Source organism: Toxorhynchites rutilus, chromosome 2 (assembly GCF_029784135.1).
Source record: "Toxorhynchites rutilus septentrionalis strain SRP chromosome 2, ASM2978413v1, whole genome shotgun sequence".
NCBI lineage: Eukaryota > Metazoa > Arthropoda > Insecta > Diptera > Culicidae > Toxorhynchites > Toxorhynchites rutilus.
Genome location: NC_073745.1, coordinates 326,703,090 through 326,725,152, shown reverse-complemented (window position 1 = coordinate 326,725,152; position 22,063 = coordinate 326,703,090). Strand labels below are relative to the sequence as shown.

The following is a 22,063-nucleotide window of genomic DNA, read 5'->3' as shown; positions in this document are numbered from 1 at the left end:
TGTTTGTATGTCTGTAGGGTTGTCCCACAAAAACAGAAATTTGACCAATATGAACTGACCGAATTTATAAAACACCTTTATCTCTGCTGTTATTTTATAACTGCTTGTCCCATGATCTTGATAAATCCAATTTGACCGCCGCTACAAAATAGCTGATTCCATATCATCTAAAAAAATATTGATTGAGATATATTAGGCTGTCAAAAAAGTCCTGTGGTATTTCCGCGAGGTATCGTTGTAAGCGCGTAGTTCTAGTTGTAATCATTGTATCGAGCCATACTATAGCTTGTTGGAAAGATATTTTTGCGCGCTATAATATAGTCCTTGACAGTGTTTTGTTTGATTAAGTCGTTCGTGAGTTATAGTGTCGCAAATATGGAGCAAAATAAAGAGAAAATCCGACATATTTTACAGTACTACTATGACAAAGGCAAAAATGCATCTCAAGCTGCCAATAAAATTTGTGCAGTTTATGGACCCGATACAGTTTCCATTTCCACCGCACAACGATGGTTTCAACGTTTTCGTTCTGGTGTAGAGGTCGTCGAAGATGCCGAGAAAGACCGGCATAGTAGCAGCCGTAGCATCGGCCAAGAGCTGGGGATAAGTCATCAAACCGTTATTAACCATTTGAAGAAGCTTGGATTCACAAAGAAGCTCGATGTATGGGTGCCACACACGTTGACGCAAAAAAAATCTTTGACCGTATCAACGCATGTGAATCGCTGCTGAATTGCAACAAAATCGACCCGTTTCTGAAGCGGATGGTGACTGGCGCTGAAAAGTGGGTCACTTACGACAACGTGAAGCGCAAACGGTCGTGGTCGAAGCCCGCTGAAGCGGCTCAGACGGCGGCCAAGCCCTCATTAACGGCCAGGAAGGTTCTGCTGTGTGTTTGGTGGGATTGTCAAGGAATAATCTATTATGAGCTGCTTCCCTATGGCCAAACACTCAATTCGGACCTGAACTGCCAACAACTGGACCGCTTGAAGGTAGCACTCATGAAGAAGAGGCCATCTTTGATAAACAGAGGCCGCATTGTCTTCCATCAGGATAACGCCAGGCCACACACTTCTTTGGTGACGCGCCAGAAGCTCCGGGAGCTCGGATGGGAGGTTCTTTTGCATCCGCCGTATAGTCCGGTCCTTGCACCAAGTGACTACCACCTGTTTTTGTCCATGGCGAACGAGCTAGGTAGTCAAAAGTTAGCCACAAAAGAGGCCTGTGAAAATTGGCTATCCGAGTTTTTTGCCAATAAGGAAGCGAGCTTCTATAACAGGGGTATTATGAAGTTGGCATCTCGTGGGGAACAAGTCATCGAACAAAACGGCGCATATTTGACTTAAAACAGATGATTGTAACTAATTTTATGAACAAATGAATATTCAAAAAAAATACCGCAGGGCTTTTTTGACAGCCTAATATGTATCAAACGAACGAACTTAACTTGGAGAACACACTATGTATTTTTGCAATCCACTCAATATCGGTATCAAATGAAATGATTTGACAATTTGACTAATAATATACAATAAAATGGTTTTATTGTAGAGAAATATTCTAAAGAAACGGATAATATACTAAAAACTAGAAAATAAAATAAAAAAAATGTCTTATAGTTTTTGAGTTGAGATTTTTATGATAAATAAAATGAGTAAAAAAAACTTTTTAAGTTAAACGGTTTCATTGCGATGAAACATAATAATGTACTAAAAGTTAGAAAATAATTAGGCAAGTAGCAGTTAACAGTTATCACACCTCTTCTTCATTAATCTAGGGCATTGATTAGACTAAAATAAAATCGTGGGGCACGTATCCATTATCCACAATTAGGGATTTCATCATATGTCCCTAATGGAAAAGAGGTGTGATAACGTTAACTGTTACTTGCCTAATTATTTTCTAGGTATTAGTACATTATTATGTTTAATCACAATGAAACCGTTTAACTTAAAAAGTTTTTTTACTCATTTTATTTATCCGAAAATTCTCAACTCGGAAACTATAAAACATAAAAAATATTGGTCTAATTTAGGAAATGGTTTAAATTTACATAAATAAATTCAAAAAAAAATCACGCTGAAAGAAAATATTTTTGAAATTGCAATTCATTTTTCTTAAAAATACATTTATTCTAAAAGAAATCTATGAATAGACCTGACAATATCCAACAAGTCACCCATACATCGGAAGAAGTGCACTGCTACAAAAAACAGTCATCTCAACAAAAACTTTTTCATGTTCTCTTCGAAAAAATACTATTAATGTTTAACTAGTATCACTTCAGTGTATAAATTATTGCGATCGACATGTTCCGCGAAGTTTTTTTTTCTATTTAGAAAAACGTCAAGAACATGTCAAACGCGAGAATTTAAACAGAAAAATGTTACGAGTAAAACATTATTCTATCAAAAGTCTCCATACAAAAATGCCACGTATTCCTGATACTATAAAAAATAGAAAGTTGACGTCTTCGTCTTCAAAAGATTATATTTCAATAAGATCTATAACTTTGTCGAAAGCACTCTATCGCTATTTTAACTTTAGAGAAAATTAGGATTAGTTGTAGTATTTTCAAAGAAAACATGAAAAAGTGGTTGTTAGAAAAAAATTATCCCTGTAAAAGTGTCCATCTCCAGATGTATAGGGGACTTGTTGGTAATTGTAATATTTTTTATAAAAAAAAATAAATTCGTGAGAAAAATAAATTTCATTTTTCCCCAAAGCAATTTTTCCTTTTTTTTGCATTGTTTATAAAACTTTTCAAAATTTCCTACATTTCATTTTTTGACCGGAATATTGTAGATATTATATTATTTATATTATTGTAGACAATATCAATTTTTTGACACGAATTACCATATGTTTATTAAACCCAATTTTTTTCCAATTTTTTGCATTTTGCTTAGGCAAAGTTGTTCAAAATTAATTTTTTGTATTCTTTTGCCATTTTGTTCATAATTCGACTCTTCGTCTTCTTCATGTAAAAAGGATTTTTTTGCATCTTTCGTAATTTCTTCGAATATCTACTCGGGGTAACTAGCCGGTCCAAGACTCCTCGTCAATATCAGTGAAACATTAGTACCGGTGATTCTCTTGTTGAATAGTTCAATGTTGTACGCTCTGGAATTAACTAACATTTTTCAGATCAATATTCTTTACCTTTCTTTACAGAAATACCATCAATGATTATTCAAAAACAATTTTATCATTTTACATCTTACTTTAAAAAAAAAAGCATCCTAAGTGACTTCTATTTTTCATGGAAAGTCTAGCGAAAAATTATGAATTATGAAGTATGAATTTGAGATATGGCTTTTTTTCGTAAATAAAAAGGCCCATTTTTCTCAGTTTATATTTTTTCCAATTTGCCTTGCTAATGCATTTGAAAATAAATTCATAAAAAAGTTGCAATCGTTCACTTTAAATTTTAATTAGCTGTTCGATTCATGATTTGCATCAATTTTCCATATGGTCATGTCATGTACTCATTCAATCATCAGTAAACTGAATATTTATCACCACATTATTTCGTTTTCGCTAACAAGGGAACAGCAAAATAGCAAATATCTCTGTCTGTCAGATTGTAGCATGAATTGGCCCGAGTCTTCGAAACTCTCCAATGTATCTAATTTTGAAGCTCATTACCCTTCTAGATTGCACGCGTAGTTTCCTTTGGCAGCAGTCTATCAAATCCCAGCGATCACACCGGCGTCTCATCTCATTTAATCAGTAGATTGCCTGGTCTGTGAAAACCCTCGTGGCGCTGCGCTGAAACTGCCACACTTTCGATCTCTCGGGCTCTCTCTCTTTCTCGCCGGCGAGATGAAGCGTCGTCTTATCTAATTTTTATCCTAGCAAAATCATTCCCATTATTACTAGCTACGTTATGATTAATCCACCCATCCGTTGTCCGTTACTTTCTTCCCCAACAGATATGCAGAATTCGTTGCACTGATTGCAATCTCGTGCACGCTGTTCCTGTTTCTGCACACCCAGAGCCTGACGTCACGCCTCCGTGAAATGGAAGATAAATTGCAGCCCTCGTCATTAATGTCAAGCAGCGGTTTAAGTGGTAATTCAATTAGTCAAGGTAGGTTCTCCTTTCCAGAGCTGCAGCACAGCTCTACTCTGCCTTCTATTTCTCGCGAGCTCACGGTTGTCGGGATGCGTTACTACGGGCCACGATGACGATAAGTGTCACGCCGTCTGGAGAACGGCAGACCAAATAAACTCTCGTCTCGAACCCCCTCCGAACCCTGCCCCGAACATTCTGCTGCGCGAAAGGATTCAACCCCGGGTGTCAAGGGAGCGAATATTGTCAACTTAATCATTATGAATTTTCCCTCAGACATTACGGTACATGTGCGATGATATCAGCTATCTATATGCTTTCCCGATCTCCCCACCCACCACATAGCCACGGACGGTTCGAAGGGTGGGTTCTCGGTATCGACAGACTTCCCTCAGGAAACTCTGGCACTGGGAGAGCTGTAAAATTTTCTGCTGTCACGAAGAGGGTATCGATTTTCACCTCTGATCGAATTAATATCCATTTATCCAATTTGTTTGGAAAACGTTGCAGTAATGTCGATACGGGAGGGGGAGGCAAGCTGGGGGAAGTAATAGCTCCCCTAGGAGACCGAGTTTCGTTCGACGGGAACGTGCTGATGGGGGTTTTTCACAATGAACGTTATTTTCCGTAACTTAGTGAAACATTACCACCACCGATTGGATTCGATATTTACATCGTAAAAAGTGATATGACCCCCAATCACACAACACCGGTAACAGAGCACGCGACCAACCGAAAATATCCAATTTTATCATCGTTCACCGCCGTGGAAAAAGAGAATAATCCTCACCTGGCCGCTCGGCAGGAATTAATTACATCATATTTCGTCGTGACTTCGAATATATCCAGGCACCGGCCCCAATTCGGCTATTAAATCGGTATTACCAATGAAGGAAAATTGATCTTCTCATCGCACTTTCGCATCGATGCCCTCCATTCACTCACTGTGTGGACTGTGGACAATATTTAAGCAGTAGCGCAAAAAGATAGGGCATATCCGGTCCAACAGCATTGGCCGGCAGCAGTAGATGCAGCCGCGCCGCCCCGTCCGGGAATTTAATTATCGTCAAAGCTAATGGATTTCGAAAGGCTCGGCTCGGCTTGGCCCGACGTGAAGCGCTCCTGCGGCCCCGGGCGGCCTCGGGTGTGCGCACTCGATTGGCCAGCTCGGATCAACCAAGGATCGAGTGCAGATAAAATGTTTGCTCTGCGCCAGGGCTAATGAATAGATTTATCGAATTATATGAAAGTCATGCTGAAGCAAGCAAGAATTTTTCAGATAAATTGACAAAATTTCGGCCGTTTGCCGAGAGCAGGAGAGTGTGGGCCCGAATGTATACATATTGTGCCAATAAAATCGCATTCGATTTATCGTTTCCCTTTTCATAACAGTCATGTTTCAGAGTCAGCCGGAGGAGGAAAGCTGCTTCCGTCTATTATGAGCTTTAGTCCTGGTAAGTGCATTAGGCCGAGCCTCTTTCTCTCGGTTGCGGAGATGCGGCAAAGCACTTTTTCATCTGTCCACCGCAGAGAGAAAATAAATTAAACTACGGTTCAATGGATAAATGTTCGCCCATTCACTCTATCACTCACTCACTCACTCGCTGGATATCTCTCGGTTTCCGTCTTCTGCCACGAGATATGTTTGAGCTTAGCAAAGGAACGATAAATTTATTGTTGACGCCGTCTTATAAATTATTGCGTGTGTATACACTTCTTCCACCAGTTACTGATGCTGTTGTCGAGCGAATCTTTGTCCCATCATAAAAGCACTTCTGCTTCGCCACTTCTGCCGAACCGAGAAAGGACGACAAGACCGAGGATCCGGTGCGATATTATTGGGCTAGTAGGGCTGACGTTGCACCACCAACAAGTAAGATTACTATGACCGAAGATGACGGAACTCCAAATTAAAGATTATTTTAAACGTTGATACCAGCGGAAGTTTGGTTTAAATTTGCGGTATCAGTTAAGCTTCAATGTTCATTCGATAAGAAAACAGTACTGAGAAGGTCCACAAGAATCGTTAGTATCATTAGTAGTGATGAAACGGATAGTGGCTTGACCGGATACCGGATATCCGGCCAGCTTCGAGGCCGGATGGCCCGATATTCGGCTCTTTATTAGCCAGCACCAAATTGAGAGAAACGGAATGTGACATGATGCAAATAAAGCGTTGAATGTAAGAAAGAAAGAAGTATATTTTTCAATAAACATTTTGAACGAATATTGAATTTTTCGTTTAGAATAAACTCTCTCTCCATGTTCTTCTTCGATAGCACTAACGTTCCCAACGTTCGCCTTTACATCGTAGTATTACTTGCATCGTTTTTAGTAGTAATTAGTTGAGTTTTCTATACCAAACAACACGCCTTAAATGTATGGTGAGTGGCAAGCTCTAGAATGAGTGAGACAACAATGCAAGTCAGAAGAAATATCTTTCACGAAAAATCCTGGACCGTTCTGAAAGAACAAGATGAATATTGCACTAACATTAGACAACGTGATCCTGCCAAATGTACTCCATTCATTATTAACATAATTACTTATTTTGAAATAATATATATGAATAGCCATATCAGACGAATAACACAAAGAAGTGCGCTCGATGGATTTTATGTGTATCGTATGATGTCATTATATGATGTCGTGAGCTGTGCCAAAAATTCATGGTGGACATGTACGCGAAGGTAGAGAGCGAACGGTTGCGATTCCTACAACCTAATCAACATAAATGGCGTGAGGAAAAATGGAAAACGCTATCATGAGCAACGCCGACACAGTGTTAGAGTCGAAATTATTCGACTCAAGTCCAATCGAGTTGTGCAAATGTGTCAACCTTGCGACGCAATTTGACATAGACAACATTGAGCATCAAAACATAACAAAAATGTGTTCGATGTGAAAAAGCAACACTTTTTTTTTGCAATTGGGGGAAAAGTCTTGAACGAAAATTGTGTTTGACGATAATTTTATGTTATGGATAAAGTTTTAGTGGAAATGCAAGGAAATTTATAGACAAAAAAGTTATGTTAGTATCGGGACTGTGTCTTCTATGTATTTAAACGACGTCAAGTTCCAAACCAATCGGATTTCGAATAACTTTTCGATACTGTTACCACAAACATGGTGTATGGTCCATGCGGTAAATCTAAACCTTTATCGCCTTGCATGGTAGATGGAATACTATGTACCCGAATTCGATTTCCAGCTTGAAGCTATACGACTACTGAACTAAAAATATATGAAGTAAAATTGAATTGATATCCGCAGTGGCGTAGCGTGACCGGGTGACACCCGGGGCGGGTTACAAGAGTGTCACCCCTCCATAATACTTAGGTTTCGTTACTGAATGAAACATCAACTTTATCGAAACAAGAAACGTATTTATAATGATATTAGATAGGACGAACAAGAAATCACAAAAAAAATATTCACGCGTTGGTCACTGGGACTGATAGTTAAAATAAATTCATAATGCATAAATATCATCCCTCCCTAACTCTTCCTGTTCCTCGACCAATTTTGTTTTTTGACATTTTTCGTTCGATCGATTCGATGTGTATTTACTTTGGTAACTTCAGGTAACCTGAAAAGGAAAACCTGTTTAATTAATTGAGCCGGCAATAAAGGGTGTGTCACATCAAATTTCATCACGGAAAAAACGCTGTAGAAATTTAATTTTTAGGAATTATATCTTCAGCTTTCGCTTATAATCAGATAAGAGTGTATAGATCACGTTGGCCATGCTTCACTGTCAATTTTTCGTAAATTTGGAAAAATGTCGTCGAACGAAAAAGAGCGTCGTGAATTAATCCTGTGCACTCATTTCGAGAATCCGGAGTTGTCACATCGGGACATCGGTAAGATGCTGGGAATCGTCCAATCCACGGTCAGCAGAGTACTAAAACGATACTTCGAGAACCTAACCATCGACCGGAAGGTGAAGAACGGCAAAAATGGATGCTCCGTCAGTGAAAAAGATCACAAGCGCGTAGTTAAGCAGTTTAGACGTGATCCGAGAAGTTCGGTCCGGGATGTCGCCAATAAGCTGAATTTGTCAAGTTCATTCGTCCAGCGGACCCAGCAGCGGGAGGGCCTGCGTACATACAAGGTTCAGAAGGCTCCTAACCGCGACGAAAGGCAAAACATGGTGGGGAAGACGCGAGCCCGGAAGCTGTACACCGAAATGCTGACGAAGCCGCATTGCCTGGTAATGAACGACGAAACCTTCGTCAAAGCGGACTTTCGTCAGCTGCCGGGCCTGTTGTTCTTCTCCGCAGAGGACAAATTCAGCGTTCCGGAGGAGATTCGCAAGCAGAAACTATCCAAGTTTGCCAAAAAGTACATGGTGTGGCAAGCGATCTGCTCTTGCGGAAAGCGGAGCGCCCCTTCGTGATGACCGGCACGGTAAACGGGCAGGTTTACCTTAAGGAGTGCCTACAGAAGCTCTTACTACCACTATTGAAGCAGCACGAGGGCCCGACCATCTTCTGGCCGGATCTCGCTTCGTGCCACTATTCAAAGGACGTGTTGGAGTGGTACGAAGCCAACGGGGTCACCTTCGTGCCAAAGGAAATGAACCCGCCCAACGCGCCGGAGCTTCACCCAATAGAGAAATATTGGGCGATTATGAAGCAGGCCCTCCGGAAGAACCCAAAAGTTGTCAAATCGGAGGCGGACTTCAAGAGAAAATGGATTTCTGTTCAAAAAAAACTACAACCTGACGTTGTACAGAACCTTATGGACGGGGTAAAGAGAAAGGTGCGAGCATACGGGCTTGGGCTCGAAGTATGAATAAAAAGAAAATGCCAAAAGTTGTTTAATAGTTTTTATTTTACTGTCTATAATTTTCAAAAGGATCGGTCTACTGGGCGAATTCGTTTTTCGGTCTACTGGGCGTTTTTTCCGTGATGCAATTTGATGTGACACACCCTTTATATACTATTATTTATCGCAACTTTTTCAATCGAAATACAATCGCGACGGAGGAAAGTGAACTGTGGGAAATCTGACAAGGTATCCGAGAGAACTTCTCTTCAATCAATCGTCCCGGCGATATATTATGTTATTCGTAGCGTATACACTATATAGAACTCCATTCACGACGGCGGAGAGTTATTTTGGGCCGGCGATATGTTCCTTTATTCATCTACATAGAACTTCAATCTCGAACGAGAGTTATCTTTTGCAAATCTGAGAATCCGAGAGAACTCCTCTAGAAACAATCGTCGCGGAGATATGTTCCATTATGCATGTCAAAATGTCAAAATTCGAGTAAGAAGGAAAAGAACAGATGATTGAGGTTGGGTTTGATGCAGTGATCTATTGGGTTGGGGAAAAAGAAATGTCATATATTGTCAATATATGGCAACACTTGAACATATCTTGTGTTGTACTTATCGCATCGGATCATACGCGTGCGGTGCACTGCTGTAACTGAACGAACTCGACCCATTTTTGAAGAAGATGGTGACTGGTGATGAAAAGTGGATCACGTACGACAACCTAAACCGAAAAAAGTCGTGGTCGAAGTGCGGTGAGCTGGCCCAAACCATCGCCAAGCCCGGACTGACGGCTAGGAAGGATTTGCTGTGTGTTTGGTGGGATTGGATCATCCACTATGAGCTGCTCAACTATGGCCAGACCCTCAAGTCGGTTCTCTACTGTGAGCAGCTTGACCGTTTGAAGCAGGCGATTGTCCAAAAGCGGACAGAAATGATCAACAGGAATTGTGTTGTTTTCCACCAGGACAACGCTCGGCCTCACACATCTTTGATGAACGCCAGAAGCTACGGGAGCTCGGATGGGATGTCCTACTGCACCCACCGTATAGTCCGGACCTGGCTCCAAGTGATTATCATCTCTTCCGGTACATGCAAAACGCTCTTGGTGATACTGAGTTGGCTTGCGAAAACTGGCTGTCTGAGTTTTTTGCAAATAAGGAAGGGGGGGGGGGAATTATAAGGGGGGATAATCAAGTTGCCTTCTAAATGGCAACAAGTTTGCGAACAAAACGGCGCATATTTGACTAAAAATGGATAATTTTAAGTATGTTAAATAAAGCGTCAATTTTCGATCAGAAATACGACATTTCTTTTTCCCCAACCCTATATAACCAGAAACCGTGTCATTAACGAGTGATAAATATGAGATTTTTTAATATCTCTTATTTAAATTAAACCGTATTTTCTAGAGTTTCTAGAAGAAAAGATCCTCAAATATTGTTTCACAGTAATGTTCGAGTGGCGGGAAACGACATTTTGATCTGCTCGAATGGTTAATGGTTTATTTCGCTATTTTATGAATTACATATAAATACTGCACGAAGCTTCGAAGTAGATTCTATTTAACAAACACTTGAATAGGTGCTGATTTTATTATTCTTATTATTATTGTTACATTTATTATAACATATATATTCATAACATTTTACAATATATTGTATGCACCCAGAAGTTATAATTATGGTGGTTCCTTCGAACAGTTGTTGTGGCAAATCCATGGAGTTGGGTTGGGTCTCACCCCCAGTGAGATTAATCTCTTTGAAGGGGGTGTTAAGCAGAAGTACTCAGTAGAGTTCACAGGGATTCAACACCTTAGGCACTCAGATGATGTAGTTACGAATATTTTATCTAATACGCATTCTCAGTTGATGTTTGAAGTCTGTCATGTTACGTTGAGCTCGTAGACTAAGTGGCAGTTGGTTGTAGCGATGTTTTCCATAATATATGCATGATTTTTTCATTGCCTCAGTCCTCGGACGCCGAATAGAAAGAGCTCCTTGGTTCTCAGCACGTAGCCATGCAACGGAGTCGTGACCGATTGATTGTGATGAGCAGATGGATCAACTTGGAGCTTCTGCATTTGGGTTAAACACTGAAGTTCACGAAGGGCAGAGATTGGTAAGGTTGATGGACTAACTTCAGAATATATACAGAATGAAGAATACAGTCGTGGTTTACTGTGAACAATTTTTAGGCATCTGTTTTGGATACGTTGTAGAATTTGCAGACTTGACTTAGACGCTGCTCCCCAAATTGACACCATATATTGGACGAATGCATAATACATAGGCTTCTTTGGAGTTTAGCAATGTGATCTTCCCAACTAAGCGCGGCATCGAGAGTTACACCAAGGTATTTAAAGGCGTCTACTTGCTCCAAAACCATTCCATTCACGACTAACACTCTATGTGGTGGTAATCGTAGTCGTGGCGAGTGAAACACGACATGTTTAGTTTTACTCAATTTCAAAGACAGAAGATTTTCATTAAAAGAATCTTGAAGGATATGCATATCTTTGTTCATCTGCCGGACAATATTCTCTGGATCTGATGCTTGGTATGACAGAGATGTGTCATCTGCGAACAAACGAGGCTTGCCATATAAGTTTAATCTTGCCAGGTTATTGATGTAAACCAAAAACAATAAGGGACCAAGGTTACTTCCCTGTGGCACTCCGACAGATAACGGACACTGGGCACTTATGGAGTTGCTGATCACAACACATTGGGTACGGTCAGTTAAGTAACTCTTAACTAGATCGTTAGCTGTTCCTCTTACGCCATACGAATCTAACTTTTGCAGCAGCACCTCATGGTCTATAGTGTCGAAGGCTTTTTGAAGATCCAAAAACAAAACTCCCATTATTGTACGTGAATTCATTGCCTTGTAGATGTCATCAGTTAGCTCACACATAGCAGTTAGAGTGCTGGATCCGGCTCGAAATCTAACTGATGGCTATACAGAACATTATTCTGGTTGAAAAAGCTGGTAAATCTTGATACCGGAAGTTGCTCTAGTATTTTACTTGGAACGGATAAAATTGATATTGGTCTATAATTGTTGATATCCATTTTACTGCCAGACTTATGCACGGGAATTACTCGAGCCATCTTCAGACGATCGGGGTAGATACCAGTCGAAATGCTTTCATTGAAAACGTCCTGTAACAGTCCAGAAAACATTTCGTGATGTGTTTTGAGGAACGCTACATGGATGCCATCTAAACCGCAACTTTTGTTGGAATCAAGATCTCTTATTCTCAAAATAACCTCTTGATCTGTAGTTGGCGTCAAATAGATGGAGTTTCGCAAGGGATTGAGCGTTCTAAATTTATTGATATTCCGTCTACTAGAAATTGAACAGGCAAGCTGGGAACTGAAAAACTCATTGAAACGATTGGCAACGGCAGGACCATGTGAAGTTAACTGTCCATCCACGTCGATCTTTACTGAATAATCTTTTAGTCCGAAAACTTCGTTCAAGTTATTCCGTATACTTTTCTGATCGGCGTTCCGGAACATGTTATCATAGTAGTCCCTTTTACACTGATTTTTCATTTGTTGTACTCGCCGGGAGACGTACTGTAGCAGGTTTGATGATGAAAATGATTTTAGATAAAACAAAAAAGATCTTCTTAATATCAAACGATTCATAAGGATCCAATTTTCTTTCAGGTTTTTTAAGATCAATCTTCCATTTTTTGAAAAATATTATTGGTATGTCGGATGCCAAAATTGAGAGTGAATTGAGAGCGAATAGAACTACCGGCCGATAAACAATCGTCGTGAGTACGTAAGCCAAAGCTAACCAGTACTGATTAAACAGACGGCCGATAGTTGGCCAACAAAACAGTTTGAATGCAATCGGGAAGCTCATCAAAATTGTTTATCGGCCGATACTGAATCGGTGTAGTGTGCGCATATGCATGTAGCTCTGTAATGATTAAGTCGGCCAACAAAAATCTGCAGTCTGCGGGGGCTCTGAAGGTGGAAGTCTCCGCTTCTGTCAACTCTATCACAATAACCGCGGTTTATTGTACCAAGAAAGTCAGTATAAGGGACGGTATTGCGCAAAGATATGGCTAGACTGACACGGCATCGGTCGAAAAGCACAATCGCGATCATTGTGACACATAGTAGAGTGGTCCCGTTCCAACAACTCCCGATGAGTACCTCACCTAGTTTAGATAGCAGTTCAAATAACGGGTGTTAAATAAAAAATGAGAATTTTTTCAATACCTTTCAGTAACTCAAATAAAGAGCGTAAAATTTTCTTTCTCCAAGAAAATTGCTCTTTGGGTTCCCTAGAAACAGTAGGCGTGTTTGGTTTTGCTAGTTTGAATTTAATCAAAGCAAAGATGGCGTCGAAACAGCACGTGCTCCGCGAACGCATTGTACGGTTCTACGAAACGCATTTCCAGCAAGGAAAAAAGTTCACGGTGGCACATTTTAAGGAAGAAAATGTACCTGTCAGTACGGTATATCGTATACTGGGTTCCCTGAACGTAGAGCGGAAGGTCGGAAGTGGTCGTCCTGTGACGATAATGGCGAAGCAGAGGAAGACATCGTTAAAGAAGCTGTTTGACAACAAGGACGCAACCAGCCTGCGTGAAGCCGGTCGGAAATATGGCTGCTCCCACGTATTGATCCATCGGACCCTCAAGATGGAAGGAATCGTCTGCAGGATAAAGACGAGGTCGCCGGAGTACACGGAGGAGCAGATTGAGACGGTTAAATCAAAGTATCGGTGGATGACCAAAAAATACCGCGGGACGTCTTTCGTTCTGGACAACGAAAGCTATTTTTCGCTGTCCAAAACGCATATTCCATGATAATTACTACTCCAGCGACAAGTCCACATCCACACTGCCTGAAGTGAAATACAAGCTAAAGCACAAGTTTGAAAAAAGGTTATGTTGTACATCGCCATTTCCGAACGGGGCATTTCAAAGCCTTGGTTTAAGCCGAGCGCTCTGGCAATCAACCAACAAATCTATCGAGAAGAGTGCCTCGATAAAATCCTGCTGCCGTTCCTGAACGAGCATCACGCGGATGGGAAGTACGTCTTCTGGCCGGACAAGGCGTCTTCCAATTCGCCGAGAAGACGCTGGCGTATCTTGAGGAGAAAAAGATACCGTTCGTGCCGAAAGATCGTAACCCAACAAACTTGCCCCAGTGCCGCCCAATAGAGGATTTCTTTGGCTCACTCAGTGCCCTAGTGTATAAAAACAATTGGAGGGCCAAGGACACGAAGCAACTGACTACAAGAATCCGGAATTGTATCCGGGAAATGGACGTAAGTGCCGTACAACGTTCATGTGAGAGCATCGCGACAAAGTTGCGTCGAACAGCAGACCACGGCCCTTACTCAAACATTCACTGACATTTTTTTAAAGAAAATACATTATGTTATTAATAAATAATACTGAAATCGATGAAAAAAAAATTTTTTTTTATATGTGATTGAAAAAATTCTCATTTTTTATTTAACACCCGTTAACTTCTTAGATTACGTAACTCCTACCGAATGCAGCAGGCTTAGAACATTTATGACCAACAATCTCACTATGGTTATGTAAGCAAAGATTCAAACTCATTGATTAGACCAAGAAATTGTTTGTGTAGTTTAAATTTTGATTTTTTTTTTTTTTATCTGTATTATAGTGATTTTCAACTCATTTGGCTGGTTCGTCACTTTTACTTCCATTTTTTGGAAGAATGTCGGGAGTGAGAATTGAACTCGTGACCTTCAGCGTGAGAGGCATGGATATTACCACTACGCCAGATCGCCTCCACAAAATTTTGAATTGAATTGATGCTGCTAGCTTTGCTACGCTTTATTGTTAATGTTAGCCAAGAACATCACAGGGCTGAAAAAGGGAAGATCCATCGATCACCATGAGCTATCGCCACATCATCCTGATCTCTGCCCTCTCGAACATATTAAAAAATATAGTGGAAAGTCGAAGGCTAAGACCGAATACGAATAGTTTTTTGCGGGAGGATCGTGTCGTACTCTTTGATGGAGGATTGGATGCTCCGACAGAGTATTTCACTAGCTGGAAAATTTGCATAAACGCTGGGTCATCAAGTCGCAATCTCCGAGGCTTGATCCGACTGACGACCAAGAGTATGATTCAATGACTCCAATATAAAGTGATCTGATGAGATAGTCTACCTCGGACCAATTCTTCACAGGCAATTAGGTTTCAGAGCCCATATTGACGAAAATATCACAACGAAGTGAAGCGTACTTCTCAGGTTGTTTTATACGTTGACTAGCTGACCCGGTAAACTTCGTCCCGCTCAAAATTTATTTTTTGTTATCAATACCTTCAAACATTCACGTTTTCTTACTAAGTGCAAGTTCATGAGTCCAATCGCAGAACTGTTCATTGATTGATCTTCTAATCGACTCCGTTGAATTTACCTTTCACTTAAAAATTCTTAGTACTTCTACCAAAATTCATCATTTTAATATCAGATTATTTTCAGACACAATTCTCGTTCAAGATTTTTCAACCACTTGCAAGTAACATGTTTCTCCGTTACATGGAATGAATGTTTGATACAGAAAACATGACCCCTTAGAGAGGGGGGAGGAGCGTCTATTTACCATAGAAACGTTTCGTGTCCCCTAAAACATTCACACGCCAAATTTGTCTCCATTTGCTTGATTAGTTCTCAAGTTATGCAGAAATTCGTTTTTCATTTGTATGACAGCCCACCCTGAAAGAGGGGGAGGAGTGTCAAACCACCATAGAAACATTTATTGCATTCTAAAACCTTCATATGACAAATTTGGTTTCGTTTACTTGATTAGTTCTCGGGTTATGCAGAAATTTGTGTTTCATTTGTATGGTAGCCCACCCTTAGAGAGGGGGGTGGGGTCTCATACTATCATGAAAACCTTCCCCGGCCCCAAAAACCCCGACATACCAATTTTCATGCCGATCGGTTCAGTAGTTTCCTAGTCCATAAGAATCAGACAGGGGGGCAAAGTGGTCACCTGCTTGTTTGGTAGTACAACTAATGACTATTGAAACCGGATTGATAGTCACCCTATGTTTGAAGAATTTAATTGCCTTTGAGTCACCCTGTACTTCAGTAGAACTGTCAAAATGTCAAAACGTGAATAAAAACAAAAAAATTGTTCTCGATAGCCATTGGGCCGTAGTTCTGTGCGCATGGTATCTAAGGAATTTCACGTGAAATTTAGTATATTCAATCTGATATGTTGGACGAATCATCAGTTTGGACGACTGTTCACCTATTCTAGGAGAGGTGAACAGATATTTTGTCCAATCTCAGCGATTAATTAGCATAGAGATTGCTTTCGTGTTTGGGGCCAAACTGGTCATAGGTGTCATTCACTTGCAATGTTCTGTTTACTCAAGTTGATATACCTCGTCACATTCTGCTCTTGAAGAGGTTTCTTTTGTGGCATTGACCCTGAAAAAATATACCACTCCAACTGAACGAAGCCTTATTATGTGGAAAGTTATGTGTTTCTTCTACGTTTTTGTATGCATGAGAAAATTTAAATTAAGACTCTAGGTGAATAGGTCAAGCTTATTTCATACATGTACCTACTATATCAAGTATGATTTGAACAAATTTGGATGAAAAAACGCATAGATCTATCTCATTTTGCTTGATATGTGCAAGTGACCACTTTACATCCAAGCAAAAAAAGAGTTCGATTTTTCACCTTTTTTTTCTAATGATGAAAAATGTACTATTTGGAATTTTTATAGTAAAAGCCGTTTGCTATCTTGAAGAACAATGAGTTGAACTATAATGTTCTTCGAGAAACGGGAATAAAATCGGTATGTGGACGCTGGAAATGGGCATATTCCTTAGGGTGACCACTATGCCTCCACTTCCCCTATATAAATATGAAACTGAGCTGAACCCGAAGTATCAGTTCGCAGGAACTTCAACGCGTGCACAATAAAATGCTGTGGATGATTCTCTGTAAATTAAATTTAAATTATTTGGTTTACAGTAAGTAGTATTATATTTTATTGCTTTTTTATGACATTAACGAATGCCTGCAAGAGACATTAAGGATAAAACTTGGAGTAAAAAAATTTAATAGAAAGGTTCGAAAGAGCAAGTCCATTTCGTACCTCTGTGACACACATCTCATGTGTAAAATCGATAGATATCTATCTCTGTGAAATCCATGGTATTGAGGTGTGACATAGGATGGGCAGTATTTCCAATAAAATCAGAGCATCCGTCTGCCGTCTCTCTTGAAAGTTGTTTACTGTAACTAAATCTCTTTGTGCAGTCCACATCTGCACAATAAAACATACGTATGTACACAAACACAAACACCCACCACACACACACACACACACACACACACACACGGAGCCACCCGTCACTTGCGATGTTATTTTCCATCTTTTGTATAGTAAACTTATAATGTTTGTACGGAAACGCAGACAGAACCGAAAGCTTGCCGTATGAGTTGATGAATTGGAGAAGAACTCAGCCTCAATTCTTACTCAATCCAGTCTGTGTAAGAACCAGGGGTGAGATACTGGCAGTTTAACAAATTACTACAATGTAGAAAAGAAAAGCCCTCCGGATCTCTCTGGAATGTGCCGCGCTGTAAGTTTGCACAGTTCCTCTGCGCAAATATTTGCAGCGAACATTTGCTGCACGTGGACCACCCCATCTCCACTCCACAAACCCCCCCCCCCCCCCCCCTACAGAGGCATCATCATTTTCTTAAGATGACTCCGCCGTTGGCCAAAGAAGCCAACTTCACGTCACGACGGATATGGCCCCCGTGTGTACGACAATGCAATTCCCGCATTTGTTCGGACATCTGATTGTGATAAGAAATAAGTGGGATTCTATTGAAATTACTGATACGAGCCAAGAATGTGCTCCTTTTGCTCCTTTTGTGAGCGGCAGCCGATGTTCGGTTTATGCTGGCGGTTCGGATAGAATGTTTGTTCGAAGTGTGCGGCATTGTCGCATGTAAGTACTCCGAGCTCCAAGCGGGTGGGGAGCACATTGTATTAATCGTCTAACATTGTGACAGAACCTGTTTATCTCGACGTCTTCAGATACATACGTAAGCTTTTTGGGCATCCATTCGATTGTGAGAGATTTTATAAATTGCAAGACGTCTCCGTATTCTGCACAGCTCATGGAGAAACGTTGTAATTTGTAAGCTATATTCGGAATATCGAACTTGGCTAATTCCAATAACACCTCGACAGCGGAAATCATCTCAAGGGGCGCTCACTTTCGGTGTAAACGCAAACAGGATAGCACTAAACAAACATCGCCTCGACTGTGGCTTGGCGATGGTGGAAAGTTTTTTTTTCTCCACCCTCCCACCGAAGCGCACGCGATAAGTTAGGAGCCAAAGTTTCGACGGTGCTTCTTATTCCACTTTTCCTAGGAAAAGCATCTCGTGTGTATGTGTGTTGTATTTACCTCCTTCGTTATGCTTGCATGAAGGGTGACAGGAAAAACAGCGCTAAAATCCCCTTTCTCGTTTGATCGACCGAATTCCGGTCGGATTTCCCCGCAGTGCTCCTCACCGCGTTACCCAGTAATAATATTTATGCAACATATTTTCTGCTAGTCTGAATTGTGTAATATTATGCTTCATTAAGTTTTATGCTTCTTTCTGTGGTTTCTTCTCGGAACGCTCTGGGAAGCACCGAGAATTAGGCTCTTCAGAGACGCTGCTCCTCGGCGCTGTGGGTGGGTAAATTGTGATCGGTTTGGCACTGCCACGGGGATGAGAATAAATTGATTGAACGCGGCTTGGCTGAGGGGAGGCAGCGGGAGAGATAAAGGGGCAAACGGACGGGGAACGAAAAACTCCTGGCGCATAAGTGCAGACGGAAATGCTGACACGAAAACTAGTAGCAGAGCAGGGTTTGTTGAATATCGACGGCACTTTGTTGGGCTGACGATGACGGAATCGATGATGCTGGCGACAGAAAACGAGAATATGTTTTCCACCTCTCTATCTCTCTGTCTTCACGCGGAAACGGTCCGGACGGACAGTGACTGGAGGGAATAGCTCCGTTAACAGATATTGGCTGCCACTATTCTACTCCCTGCCAGCATCCTTCGGGGCGACTTTGCCCGTTGGTGTTTGCACGAGCGCTATTTTGATTGCACTCCGGTGTAATTCATAACTTCTATGTGACCGAACGGGGGGACAATTACGCTCGAAAATGTAAAGTGCATGTGTTCATCTCGGGGTCTGCTCCATCTGCATTCAGTGCACACACACACCCTCGTTCAATAAATGTCTCCTTGCATAGATCGTCACATTTCCGGTGGATTTGAATCGCACACATAACAAGCAAAATCGAGATAGCAAGAAAAAGTCTTTAAATTTGAATTCAAATCAGGGGTAATTCTCACCAGAAGCGCGACTGCCGAGCGATCTTTTTCAGCAGGAAATGCAAATTTGATGAGTTCACTCTCGGCTCTTTGCGGTGGCAGCTTCTATGCACTCGAGTCGATTCGCCCCCATGGCGTATGGTGTGGACTCGTTCTCTACATTCGCCGCTCTCATTCAAATCATGAAATTGAAGTTAATGAAATGCATTTTTTGTGATGAAATATAATAAAGAGAAAAAAAAACGGAAAGTGAAACTGTTACGAAAGCTTCGAAAGCTAGTTATTTGACGGTTATGATATCCTATGGAAGTGGATGAAAGTTTTTACAATGAAATATATTTAGCCATATCCTTCTTCCGAGATGAATAAACAAAAACAATGATATAAGGTACACCGGGGCAAGTTAAAACGGAAATCATCATTCCTTCCTTGAATGGCGTTAACGTTCCCTGTGGAACTTTTGCCATCTCAACGTATACATTAACTAGTGTAATTTATTAACTCTTTGTGGTCGTTTGCCTGCTCTCAGCCACCATAGCACGAAATCATGCTAAACTTATACTTTATTCAACCAAATATCAGTTTATGCTTTTCCTAAACGAAGCTTGATGTGTAGTGAGCCTGTTCACGAATCAATACAGTGCTCCTATGAGTAATAGATAACGGTACTCAGTATCAACAAAAGTAGTCACCCACACAAGACTACGCACAGTGCGTTGAACGCATGGGAATGTGGGACAAAAATCATAACAGCAGAATTAAGCCATTGTAACACTTTGGTTTGATGGAAGAGATTGCTCATAAGTATCAGAACTACTGTTTGCATAAATGTCTCATGTTATTTGAATAATCACATAAGTGTCTCAAGCAACAACATCTTTGTTCGTCTGAAGTGAAAACTTCTGATCATTTCGACTATACAGAAATCATTATTCGAGTAAAGGGTGTGTCACATCAAATTGCATCACGGAAAAAACGCTGTAGAAATTTAATTTTTAAGAATTATATCTTCAGCTTTCGCTTATAATCAGATAAGAGTGTATAGATCACGTTGGCCATGCTTCACTGTCAATTTTGCGTAAATTTGGAAAAATGTCGTCGAACGAAAAAGAGCGTCGTGAATTAATCCTGTGCACTCATTTCGAGAATCCGGAGTTGTCACATCGGGACATCGGTAAGATGCTGGGAATCGTCCAATCCACGGTCAGCAGAGTACTAAAACGATACTTCGAGAACCTAACCATCGACCGGAAGGTGAAGAACGGCAAAAATGGATGCTCCGTCAGTGAAAAAGATCACAAGCGCGTAGTTAAGCAGTGTAGACGTGATCCGAGAAGTTCGGTCCGGGATGTCGCCAATAAGCTAACTTTGTCAAGTTCATTCGTCCAGCGGACCAAGCAGCGGGAGGGCCTGCGTACATACAAGGTTCAGAAGGCTCCTAACCGCGACGAAAGGCAAAACATGGTGGGGAAGACGCGAGCCCGGAAGCTGTACACCGAAATGCTGACGAAGACGCATTCCCTGGTAATGGACGACGAAACCTACGTCAAAGCGGACTTTCGTCAGCTGCCGGTCCTGTTGTTCTTCTCCACAGAGGACAAATTCAGCGTTCCGGAGGAGATTCGCAAGCAGAAACTACCCAAGTTTGCCAAAAAGTACATGGTGTGGCAAGCGATCTGCTCTTGCGGAAAGCGGAGCGCCCCCTTCGTGAGGACCGGCACGGTAAACGGGCAGGTTTACCTTAAGGAGTGCCTACAGAAGCGCTTACTACCACTATTGAAGCAGCACGAGGGCCCGACCATCTTCTGGTCGGATCTCGCTTCGTGCCACTATTCAAAGGACGTGTTGGAGTGGTACGAAACCAACGGGGTCACCTTCGTGCCAAAGGAAATGAACCCGCCCAACGCGCCGGAGCTTCGCCCAAAAGAGAAATATTGGGCGATTATGAAGCAGGTCCTCCGGAAGAACCCAAAGGTTGTCAAATCGGAGGCGGACTTCAAGAGAAAATGGATTTCTGTTAAAAAAAAACTACAACCTGACGTTGTACAGAACCTTATGGACGGGGTAAAGGGGAAGGTGCGAGCATACGGGCTTGGGCTCGAAGTATGAATAAAAAGAAAATGCCAAAAGTTGTTTAATAGCTTGCATTTTACTGTCTAAAATTTTCAAAAGGATCGGTCTACTGGGCGAATTTCTACAGCGTTTTTTCCGTGATGCAATTTGATGTGACACACCCTTTAACTACTGGTTTAAATTATATTGAAGTAGTTGTTTTAAAGAGCAGAATAATAGTTGGCATAAGTGTCTTATGTCTCCTGATATAAATGATGATCTCATTTAAAAAATCCTTGACCGTTAAAAATGAAAAGTGTTGATCTTTTCCGATACACATTGCTGACATTAACTACAATGGCAAAAATGTTTAATATTCAACGGATAATAAAAATAAAATTATGAATTGATTATACTTCATATGATTTACTCTTGGAGACTGTTTCGAAAGATTTCACACGAAGACGAATTATAAAATATAATTTTTATATAAAAACATTGTTAAGTTGAAACATATACAGTTATACCTCGATATAAGGCAACATTTTTTTTTTCTCGTTACGTTATATCGAGTTACGTTATATCGAAGCAAAATAAATTTTCTTATTTTGACTGATGCAAAACTGTTCATGATTACTCAAAACGAGCGCAAAAACTAATTTTCTATCACCCAGCAGTATTTATAAACCTTTCTTATCCCAATTAAGATAATTTCGTAGACAAACATGATCAGTAGAGGAAAAGGTCTGGAAATATTTAAG

The 22,063-nt window shown here is 40.9% G+C and overlaps 1 protein-coding gene across 1 annotated transcript in view; it reads left to right on the top strand.

Annotated features, from left to right (window-relative positions):
- Positions 1-22,063, top strand: part of LOC129764690 (heparan sulfate 2-O-sulfotransferase pipe) — a 577,061-nt gene that overhangs the window by 240,580 nt on the left and 314,418 nt on the right. Inside the window, exon 3 of the mRNA XM_055764045.1 lies at positions 3,936-4,093. Coding sequence (XP_055620020.1) covers positions 3,936-4,093 — 158 coding nt within the window. The remainder of the gene's footprint in view (positions 1-3,935; positions 4,094-22,063) is intronic.